The sequence below is a fragment of the Nematostella vectensis genome, chromosome 13, assembly GCF_932526225.1.
Source record: "Nematostella vectensis chromosome 13, jaNemVect1.1, whole genome shotgun sequence".
Taxonomy (NCBI): domain Eukaryota; kingdom Metazoa; phylum Cnidaria; class Anthozoa; order Actiniaria; family Edwardsiidae; genus Nematostella; species Nematostella vectensis.
The window spans coordinates 4,771,168-4,782,875 of NC_064046.1; the positions used below are offsets into that span (position 1 = coordinate 4,771,168).

Genomic DNA, 11,708 nt, shown 5'->3' on the forward strand with positions numbered 1-11,708 from the left:
AAATTTACCCAGCACAACTAGTTCGACTCCACAAATTTGCCAGCAAAACCATTCGGGACGATTTTTTTTCCAACCGAGGGGTCAAACATCTTCCAGGCCAGCAAAAAAAAAAAAAAAAAACTGGTTTGCGGAACAGATCCGTTTTGTGCCTTTGTAGAAGACTATGCTACGATATTGTATTCGGAGGAGGAGAATGATATTTGACTTACTCCCTATTGAAATGTGTGTGTCGTGTACCATTTTCAATTTTTTTATTCATGGGTGTGTGTGTTTACGATGTAAGCACATCAGATCGTAAAACATCTCCCACCCCGGCCAGTGAAATTGATGTCTGTTTCAAGTTATATCTAGTCACTGTCACGGAAGGTTGTTTTATTAACGAACAGGTAAAACAGGTTTAATGGAAAGACAGGTGATGTATGCTACCTTGGCGCTAAAGGGATAACCTTTCAAGAACTGAAGGCTGCCACTGGCGTTATTTATCATAACGCTCCATATCACACAAAACCTTTACGCACAGACCCGCGCACTTCCTCTAAAATGGAAACCGTTTTATTTCTAACACAATTAGGCATTTAAGTTTCCTTTATGAAGATGAATCTTTGCGTTGTTTTATTTTTTTTTTTAGATTTTGACTGACGCTAATGCTTCCCCGTCGATTTTCGTAAATTTAGTATCACATTCGTTAGACTCGAAAATCAATTAACCAGACCTTGACATCTATTTTCTTTTTTTTTCTGCGCTTAATTGGCTTCATGAATAGATGTTATAACATCGAGCCTTCATTTGCATCAATAGTAATACCTTATTTGCTAAAACAATTAAATAAGCGATTCATTTGAATTTCAAATCTATTCAGTTTATAAGAATAGAGTGATCGCTTATCCACAGCACTTAGAGTCACCCTTTGAATCCTACGACGTGCGAAGCCCAGCAAAGCCACCATGTCGGCGAAATCCTTGGCTAAGATGTTCGATAATTTCAGCTCGGTCGAGTTTATGGAGTTCTTTCATAAATATGATACGGATGGTAGGTGGATTATCGATCATGTTTAACCGAGAACTTGTAATCGTTTGGTTTTCAAGTTTTTCATTTGACAGCGGAGTAAATTTTAGATTTATTTCTATGATTTTCGTGTATTTTGACGCAGGACTTCGTCCGCGGTGCGGGTTGTTTTGGGAATTCCCCATTTCTTAGCAGCGTTTAACGCATTCTGAACAACATAGGCCATGGTCGTCATGCGAAAGAGCCAATAGTTATCATGGAGGGAACATTAGTATTCAAAGATATACTTTCTGCAACAAATGACAGCTTTCGTCCATCAAAACCTAGTAAATAAGGGAAAACCTGCGAAGAAATTATTGTTTTTGTGGAATGAGTCGTTCATATAGGGGCATTTGGAAACAAATGGAAATGTGGAGCGAAATCGGGCTTTTTTCACAATTATCTATCATTGTATTTTATCATAATTATTTTATTCTAGGCAATTTTTCTAAGAACGTCACAGCCTCAACACTTTTTACAATTTTCAGGCTTTTTCGCTTTATCAGACTTATTATGACTGACCTATAATTTTTTTTAAATCTGCATTAAAACTTTTATCTTATCGAAAGAAATTAAAAATTTTGCACGGAATTGATATTGCGCTTCTGATTGAAATAATACAAGCCCATCATTTAATATTCCAAAGTTATATTGAATTCATAAGGTCAATTTCTTGATTCTATCAAGCTATTTTTCTATTTCAGAGTTTTCAAGTTAAGCGAAAAGATTGTTTTATCTTGCTATCACATGGTGTGCTTTACGGCATTCTGTTTCCATTTTTCCTATCGATGTTATCTTTCCGTCTATCGAATATGCATAACAATGCAGGCCAATTGGTTGCAACACCCAAATGGCATGCGCATCTATTCAGGTGAATACACTCTTTAAGAACATCTTCAGCCTTAAAAACCTCCAAAAACCGACACAGCCTCAGCTGAAAATGTATGTAGAGTGTATTGTTTAACATGTTAACCAATTACTTCAGATAAAACAAAGAGAAAAAAATCTGTTGAGAATATTTCTGTTAATGATCTAAATTAGAAAAAGTTATGTGCTATTTTCTAATGTGTTTGTCATCGAAATATTTGTATCAATGTGAATTATTTGTGTCATCCTGCTGGGTATAACCACATACACAATTAAATCGGTGACGAATCTTCATACAATCCGAAAACTATTGCTAAACTCTTGTCTTTTTATTATTGATATATATTTATTGATAATTCCAAGCAATTAATTAATTTATTTGTTTATTTATTTGCTTCTGTGCTTGTTTGCTTGTACGTTTGTTTGTACGTTTGCCTTGTATTTTTTATGTGAAAATACCCACGTTCTAAAAAGGTATCCCGGATATAGGAGACCTGTCTTTTCAGTCTTACACATTTTTGTTCGCTCACAAAACATTGACAATATGACAATTTCTCTATTTTTATTCGCTGCCATGCTTGAAGAGAATTTATTTTCTTAACAGTGTAAACAGGGCTGTGGAAACTAGATACACTTATGTTTTATCTAAAAACCTTTTTACTCTGTGTTTCTTTTCCCAAAAAAAAGAGAAACAGCTTTTAAGTAATACATCTTTTATTGTTGAGTAGTCCTTCCCCTTACCATGGTTCTGAATGAAAAAAATAATAAATTAGAAAATGAAAGATAGGGTTGAACTTGCATTTTTTATCCCAACCTCGATTTACCAAGCGTTCTATATTTCGTTTATTATTCTGTGGGTTGTCGGGGCTTTTGACAGTATCCATGCGGTGACTCAAGTAGCTTCGCAAACGACCAGATGATATTAAACCTGCTGTTGCATATCATTAATTATGTATAACTATCCGACATTCACTCATAATTAATATCCGCGCTTCGTTTTGCCTGATGAATCATAAACGCAGATTTAAAAAGGGGTACCTAGCTAAGGTTGAGTTGTACGCCAACTCTCGCGCCGATTTTGTAAAAATTCCTTTATGGTTTCGATCTGGCCCGACTCCTTTTAAAATTTAACTGTAATCATATATCATATTTTGGGGCCATAACAGATCATACTCTTGACAAAAACAGGGGCCCGACAAATCGTCGCTTATGAACGCTTTGTCTAATAATCGGTGCGTGTACTTCCTACTTAAGCGGAAGGTTGGACAAATAGGGCGAATACACTATGTGATCATATTTTTTTGGATATGATTTTTAAGGAATTGGACCCGTTCAGACAAATTTAAAACACAATAAATTTTACGCAGAAGTATAATAAAGCTCACAGTTTTTGTGGTTTCTACCTACATATCGAAAAATATACTTATCGATGTTAATATCTTCGTGGTAAATATCCTTTGAAACAATAAGCCATTAAAGAATAGCCCAGAGGCGTAGTGAGGCCGCCCTCTTAATAAGTGATAGACTGACTATACACAGTTATCCACCGAACCAATTATAATAAAGAAATAAATGGAAACAAGGCTGAGAAGTTCTGTTTGACGTCTCAGTTGAAAACAGAGTATAGTTTCGCCGCTATAATGGCGTTAACATACCATTTCAATTTAATGTTGAATCATTTCCCTGGCTCCATCACCACGCCTCCTAGTTCTTCTAGACCCGGTTATCTTGTGTATCCCGGTTTCTCGTCTTAAGAGAGCTGTCAACTGGTCAAAACCCTATTTTGCATCGAGCATCGGAAATATTAATATTTATGTTAAAAGCGTTTATTGTTGAGACTGACATTGCAGTGTTAGAATCTTAAATCGAGAGATTGCAACAAATATAGCTTGCTTCAATTTTTCAAGATTTCTTGATTGAATGGCTACCTATTAGGCTTTGATACTTTATATTTGCGAACAATTATTTCCTTTGCTTTATCAGGCAATAACTATATAGAAGAAAAAGAGCTTGACCGCTTCGTGGATGATCTCTTCGTGCGCAGATATGGAACGGTCAGTCAGGGAGAGGGGTGGGGTCCGGGGCATACCCATGGGGGAGTGGGGGGGGGGGGGGTTTAGGGCATACCCACGGGGGAGGGGTGGGGTCTAGGGCATATTCACGGTGGAGGGGTGGGATTTAGGTCATACCCACGGGGGAGGCGTGGGGTCTAGGGCATACCCACGGGGGAGGGGTGGGGTCTAGGGCATACCCACTGGGGAGAGAGGGGACAGTTTGGGGTCTGGTACATACCCACGAGAGAGGTGTCTGAGATCATACTCACGGAGAAGTTTGAGGTTTAGGTACCTACGGGGGAGGGGCTGGTACCTACGCACGGGGGAGGGCTTGGTCTGGGGGACACCTACGGGAGAAAGCGGGGGTCAGAGTTTCTGGAGTACTTTGTGCAGTGGAAAATCCCTTTGTGCTTAGATATGTAACGATGACCCGACGGGTCATCGCTATGAATTTCTAGTATCTACCTGCTGATTTTTTTTTTCATAGATGCATAGCGACAGCGAGAAGCAAAAATTCAAAGAGGTGTTTCTGAAGGAGTATCTAAAGGATAAGAAGATCGATATCCAAGAGGTATTCATAATGGTTTGCCAGCAACAACCAAACAAGGGCTGTGATACTTTCCAATACGCTTTACAAAGAAATTCCCCACAAGTCTCGGGCTTAGATTTTGTATCAACTTTTGTTTTAAACAATAGAAAAACAATGTTTAACAATGAAAACAATGGAAGTACTCCGCCATTTATTACGTAATCTTGAGAAGTTGCTGATTTTGTCTTTTATGATTTTGTAGTTGGCCGCGATTTTACCGCATGACGAGGGACTTGAGGTCAAGTTTCGCGCCAATGACAAAATGTCAAGCGTGGAATTTATGAAGGTAATTATTACTATAATATTATGTCAAGCGTGGAATTCATGAAGGTAATTATTACTATAATATTATGTCAAACGCGGAATTCATGAAGGTAATTATTACTATAATATTATGTCAAACGTGGAATTCATGAAGGTAATTATTACTATAATATTATGTCAAACGTGGAATTCATAAAGGTAATTATTACTATAATATTATGTCAAGCGTGGAATTCATAAAGGTAATTATTACTATAATATTATGTCAAGCGTGGAATTCATAAAGGTAATTATTACTATAATATTATGTCAAGCGTGGAATTCATGAAGGTAATTATTACTATAATATTATGTCAAGCGTGGAATTCATGAAGGTAATTATTACTATAATAATTATGTCAAGCGTGGAATTCACGAAGGCAATTATTACTATAATATTATGTCAAGCGTGGAATTCATAAAGGTAATTATTACTATAATAAGCCTCCTGCCCCCGGGGGTTGCTTTCTATATCTATCGGACGGGGATCATCGTCGTATCTTTTAGGGTGTAAATTTTGGAGCTTTGGGTATCTTTTAGGGGTGAAAATGAGAATGCCCAGATTTTTTTTACCTCGGTATCTTTTAGCGTGCTATTATAGCCATCGCTTATTCAACTTAGCTCATGAAAGAGCGTTAAAACGTATCAATCTTCCAGTTGTAAATAAACGTTTTTATTACAAATTATTTACGTTAGTTTGAGGTATCTTTTAAAAAAAGTGCAGGGCGACTTCGACTCGAACGAAGTGCTTTAAACCACAGCTTAGATCCATGTGGGATCTAGAGCTGCGACCGGGCTGCCAAAAAGTTTAACTGAGGCAAACCGGCTATGCCAAGTTAAAAGTATAAAGGCATGATATACATCAATGTAATTATTTAGGCTTTGGCTTTAATTATGTACTAATGTAATCAATATATAAGTAATCGTGGTTTCGCAGCATTAGATGAAGCTAAATCAGGAGAACCATTTTTTTCTGGTTCTTGGGTTTTTCATAATTGTATCTACGTCTAGGCATTGCTTTCGGCGAATTCAGTCCAAAAATCGGTTAAGTGCATGGTGCGAGTAAACACAAATTTTGATCAAAGAAGATATTGTTTTTCAGATCTGGAATAGATACGATGTTAACAGAGAGGGTTCTCTCAGTACTGAACAGCTAAAGGTGAGATTTGATCACGATGCATTTTCAAAATTATGTAAAACTTATGCGTTTTTGACTATATAATCTATGAAATCAGGTTAGCTTGTAATCACATCTAATTTATCTCCCTTGACATTCAGACTACATCGTTTTCTGCACAAGCTATACAATGCATGAAATCACACAACTCTTTTAACCATAATCTCTACTTGCTACTACCCCTAACGATATATTAACATGGCGAATGTATGCTATTCTATCACAGGCTTTTGTCTTGGATAGCCTCCGCGACAATCCTAGTCGAATAGTTAGTATCTTATTCTAACCCAACATGTACCACCACATCACAATAACACATAACGATAACACGTTCCACGATTATTCCTTCTAGCCATCTTTAAAACACACCATGATAACACGTTCTATCACTGTACCAAGGTGAAACCTTTCCGATTAAAGAAAAACAGACGCCATGCCATTTGACGAATCCTTGGTCTTCACCTACGATCGGCGCTAGCAACCCACCACTCTCTACAAGTGAATGAGATTCTACCCTCGTTGAATGAGGTCTTTAAGTTCCTAAGGGTGTTTCCACTGTCCCTTGGACAGTGGAATGATGGTACATGCAAGGTGAACCCCCCTTCAACGGTCTAAGGGTGTTTACCTTCCCCCTTTCCCCCGTGATACATGTTACTCGTACAACGGCGATAGTGTTAAAGGGAGGTGTAACATTACACAATGCAAAGTGTTAAACGAAGATGTAAGGTATAATGCATTGTCTGTATAAAGCCGTTTGTTGTTCAAGCACTTAATAGCTTGTAGATATCTGCTGTCTTGTTTTATTTCTGTTGTCTGTGGTCTGGTAAGGAATGGCCATTAAGCACTCTGAATCCTTTCTATTTGTAAAAATCCATGTAAAACGTAATGAATAAGTAAATACACACAGACATAAACACATTTTTTGAATTTTCAGGGTTTCATCAATGACTCTATGAAAGGACAAAAACTCTCTTCAAAAAACATTGGCATGCTTGTAAAGAAAACTGTAAGTATAAGCTTATTACTTTTTACTGCTTTTAGCACGAGGACTGTGGGGAGGCAATTGAATTAACCTTTTCGCTGGTGAAAATACATACATGTGGTTTTACACCAAAAAGAGGCTAAAGAGGGCATGTTTGGCGAGAATACTTTTTTACCTGATAGAAAAAGCAATCAATTAGGTTACGCCGATTTCTTGAAGGATTACTCACTCAGAAAACTATGTTAAAGTCTTGAGGCTTTATCCCATCAACCCTAGAAATGTTGAAGAAAAGGTTTGAAGAAAAAGAAAACGCCAAGTGTTTCCCCAAGAGTCTCTTTTTGAGTGTAATCGACTTCATACTCCTTCTCAGCTCTTAGCAGTTTTCTGAGTGCTTGTGTTATTGTTATTGATACGAGTCCTGTTTTCTCGTTTTCCCGAATGCTTGTGCCATTGTTTGTTAGTGGTCTGAGTCATTTTTCTCGTTCTCACGATTGCTTGTGTTATTGTTATTGATACGAGTCCTGTTTTCTAGTTCTCCCGATTGCTTTTGTTATTGTTATCAAGTCCTGTTTTCTCGTTTTCCCGAGTGCTAGTGTTATTGTTATTGATACAAGTCCTGTTTTCTCGTTTCCCAGAGTGCTTGTGTTATTGTTATTGATACAAGTCCTGTTTTCTCGTTTTTCCGATTGCTTGTGTTATTGTTATTGATACAAGTCCTGTTTTCTCGTTTTTCCGATTGCTTGTGTTATTGTTATTGATACAAGTCCTGTTTTCTCGTTCTCCCGAGTGCTAGTGTTATTGATACGAGTCCTTTTTTTGTGTCGACAGTTGGATGCTGTCGATAAGGACAGAAGCGGCGAGGTGGACTTGGAAGAGATGGCAAGGTATGTCATCATCAGGAGCGTAGCCAGCGCACGATGCACCCCCTTATCTCGGCCGCAAAAAATGTCTTTTTTTATTCAAGAATTACCAGAATTTACACATTTCACAAAATATCAACCTGCTCACAACTCCCCCTAAGAATATCTATACCTTCGCACCCCCCTGAGAATATCTATACCTTCGCACCCCTCCCCCTAAGAATATCTCAACGTGCGCACTCTTCCCCTAAGAATATCTTTACGTGCGCACCCTCTTCCCTAAGAATATCTTTACGTGCGCACCCTCTTCCCTAAGAATATCTTTACGTGCGCACTCTCTTCCCTAAGAATATCTTTACGTGCGCACCCTCTTCCCTAAGAATATCTTTACGTGCGCACCCTCTTCCCTAAGAATATCTTTACGTGCGCACCCTCTTCCCTAAGAATATCTTTACGTGCGCACCCTCTTCCCTAAGAATATCTTTACGTGCGCACCCTCTTCCCTAAGAATATTCAAACGTGCGCCCTCTTCTCTAAGAATATCTTTACGTGCGCACCCTCTTCCCTAAGAATATCTCAACGTGCGCACCCTCTTCCCTAAGAATATCTCAACGTGCGCACGCAATCAATTGAAAATCAATTGAGCCAATTAAAATGAAATTGAGCGGAAAACGAATAACATCTTTTTTTGACACACAGTATACTCGCACTAGCCTATTGTTACTAGCCTATTGCTGCGAGCATTCTGAACAATAAGATGTTCCACTCGCTAACATATTCATTTCATTCATGTATGAGTGTTTATTTTTTCAGATATCTTAAAGTGGAGGATAACTTTTTAAGAGAATTTAATGTAAGATTTAGATTAAGATTCAATCAAATTTCCATGTTTTATTGTTTATTCAAAATAAACTCTTCTTTTACGTTATCTTTTACAGATCAATCCGGGACAGAAACTAAAGCAAAATGACTTCAGCAGAATTTGGGATAATTACGACCAGGTGCGGTGCTGAGCCCTACCTTTGTTTGTCCCAAAGGTGTCCTTTTATCGGGGTTCAACAGAATAAGGACTGTTTTATGGTACCCCAGGGTGCCCTTATTAGAGGGATTCACATGTTTTAGGACAGCTTTATGAGTCTCCATAGTGTCCTTGATAACGAGGTCTCCCTTTATGGGGACAGTTTTGTTCGTCCCAGAAATATACTTTTTATCGGGCTCCACTGTTTATTGATGTTTATAATGGTTTTGTCAGCATTGTGTTTGCAGGTATCTACTCTTGTAAATTTTGCGCTTGTTTCTGTTCTTAGGACGGCAAAGGCTCCATTAAAGGCGCTGAGCTTGATGCACTGATACGCGATGTTTTTGCAAAGATCCAAGGCGTAAGTCACATTCAGACATTAATGGCCTAACAGAACCTAGACTCGTGACATTCTACTAAGATTTAGGGCGTAAAGCTACACACCAACATATAATATTGTCTCCATAGAACCTAGAATTCGAGATGTTCGTGGCGAAATTTCAATTCAAGAAAATTCAAGTCACGCCCAGGACATTATTGTTCTGTTATACACTTGCGAACCAAGATTCTGCGCGTAAGATGAAAACAGAAACATAGAATCATAGTCCTTCTAGAATATTCATTGCGCCGCACCTCAGTGTTGTGCGCTTCGCTTCTCACATTCTCGTCATTGACCACCGGTCACCTTTTTCCAACCCAGGAGAGGCCCGTATTCACACCAGCACTTAAACCATTTTAAAGGTGGTTTAATTAAACTGTTTGAATCTCAATCTCAATTTCCCAAGAGTGGACAGAACCAAGAACAAAACTGAATAGACTGTGCTGTACATGTGATTATTTAGCCAGTTAGAATTCAACACAATGAGAAATTTGGCAAGTTATCAGGCAAAAAAAACCCTTGTTTAACTAAACATGGTTTTGGTGTGAATGCAGCACTAGTTTTACTCTATATTCTGAGTTTCTATGGAGGTTATCGGGGTAGGTTCCTAGAAAGCAGGTTAGCGCTAACCCAGGGATAAATACGGCTGTCTTGACATTTGATTGGATAAAAGGGAATCCATCCCTGGGTTAGCGTTAACTTGCTTTCTAGGAACCCAGCCTTGTGTAATATATATGTAGATAATGTAAGTTGGAGGATTGAAGAACAAACTTTGAGTATTATTAACACAGAAGTATATTTTCTTATACGCAAAAATTATTATATATGGTAAAAAAAATTGAATTTAAAAAAAATATATTTTCCAGAGATCTCCCGAGATGGATGATATCGAAAAGTGGAAAGACATCATAATGATGTTCGCAGATGCGGACGGCGATGGCGCCATCTCCAAGGAAGAGCTTAACATCTTTTTTGCTCAGGGTCTAAAGGAGGCCAAGAAACGGCTTAGTGACGGCGAGAGAGATCCGGCACCAAACTATACCCCCACAGAGGAGCCTCCGAAAGACACGCCCAAGAAATCATCTTCCCCCGAAAATAGTGGTTCAAGTGATAAGAAGTGTGTGATCAGCTAAGAAATTTTGCAGTACAAGTGAAAACTTGAGCTTGATACATTTCCAGGCTCCATAATCAAGCGCTTTCTTTCTTGGGCCGCGAAAATTGGAGCGCCCGCAAAGGTCACGATCATGAGGGCCCCCGAATGGTCTTTGGCGAGCACTTGCGAGCACCCCGTTTTTTATGCGAGACCGAGCATTTTAAATCGTTGAATAAATCGAACAGCGAGCAAATCGAGAATACAATGCGAGCACGGCGGAAAAATTGCGCGAGCATGCAAGCAACTGCGAGCATATCGAAATTTCGGGGGACCATTCGGGGGCCCTATCATGTCTAGATATAGGGCCAACGATTGACGCTTGAGGGGAGGGGGTGGGGATTTTTGGAGAAACAAATTCCTGCACAATTTAGTCGAAAGCCCCCATACACGCCGGTTACCTTCAAACAGAAAATCCTGCCCAACAGAAAAGTCTACACCCCCTCAACTCAAAACTTGTCTATTAGACTCTCGTACATTGGAACTTTAAAATCTCGACCCAAAGAAGAAAAATGTTACGTAACACCTTAGGAAGTTGTTAAAGGGGTCATGCCATCATCTGCGCATCTAGCATGCGGAGCTTTAAATTTTACATGTGTCTCCTTTAAGTCACTTGTTAAAATTCCTTTTTGAATGACCCAAGGATCTCGCAGATTTTCAGGGTGGCTTTCGTCTCTTCTATAATTCTTTGTAATGAATCGCGGCTCGAGGAGAACTCATGGTATCACCCCTTTAACAGATACTAGTCGTTTACTGTAAAATATAATGGCTCGATTCATTTGTCTCTTAGTTCAGTAGCCAGTCACTGAACAGGAGCGTACCTAGGGCGTGGGCCAAGGGGTGGGCCAAGGGGACTTTTGGTCACCAAAAGTGGGTAATTTCTTATTGAGGATTTTCAAATACTATCCCTTTTCAATATGTTACTTATACCTGATCACCCCACTCTACAAAACCTGGGTACGCGCCTGTACAAGTAGTCTTTTATCATTTTAGACTTAATAGAAAGTGCATACTAATAAAGTAAGCATTGTTATAGTAAAAAAAAGAAAATTGAAACACATGAAAATGCAAAGAGCTAATGGGCTATGTCAAGCTTAGACACGCCTTTAACCAGGTGAAGTTTAAGCTTCTAATATGAGTATAACAATGTGTCACACTAGCTAACCATTCTCTGTGGGATGGGCTTAATATTTATTAGTGATTAAAACAAAAATAAAGTCCGATTAAATTTTTTATAGGCGTAATCAATTTTTTTTTGGGATACTACCATTTACATTTTGGGTTG

At 38.6% G+C, this 11,708-nt stretch overlaps 1 protein-coding gene and 1 long non-coding RNA gene across 2 annotated transcripts; one reads left to right on the forward strand and one right to left on the reverse strand.

The window, feature by feature from the left end:
- Window positions 1-840: 840 nt before the first annotated feature.
- LOC5518050 (calbindin-32) lies at window positions 841-11,656 on the forward strand. The gene is made up of 11 exons (XM_048721230.1): window positions 841-1,029; window positions 3,895-3,965; window positions 4,453-4,536; window positions 4,757-4,840; window positions 5,960-6,016; window positions 6,969-7,040; window positions 7,845-7,900; window positions 8,690-8,729; window positions 8,815-8,877; window positions 9,184-9,255; window positions 10,140-11,656. The coding sequence occupies exons 1-11, from the start codon at window positions 945-947 to the stop codon at window positions 10,404-10,406; spliced, it is 951 nt and encodes a 316-aa protein (XP_048577187.1). The 5' UTR covers window positions 841-944; the 3' UTR covers window positions 10,407-11,656.
- LOC116601580 lies at window positions 2,459-3,810 on the reverse strand. Its single transcript, XR_004290088.2, has 2 exons — window positions 3,567-3,810; window positions 2,459-2,659 (listed from the first exon to the last, which is right to left on the reverse strand). It is a non-coding gene; the product is annotated as an uncharacterized LOC116601580 (long non-coding RNA).
- Window positions 11,657-11,708: the final 52 nt, after the last annotated feature.

What these genes read in the sequence shown, in the direction of transcription:
- LOC5518050 (XM_048721230.1), top strand. Translation starts at nt 945, where the DNA reads ATGTCGGCGAAATCCTTGGCTAAGATGTTCGATAATTTCAGCTCGGTC. An exon ending in TCAGTACTGAACAGCTAAAG is followed by an intron (nt 6,017 to 6,968) that starts GTGAGATTTGAT and finishes TTGAATTTTCAG; the next exon opens with GGTTTCATCAATGACTCTAT. An exon ending in TTTGGGATAATTACGACCAG is followed by an intron (nt 8,878 to 9,183) that starts GTGCGGTGCTGA and finishes TTCTGTTCTTAG; the next exon opens with GACGGCAAAGGCTCCATTAA.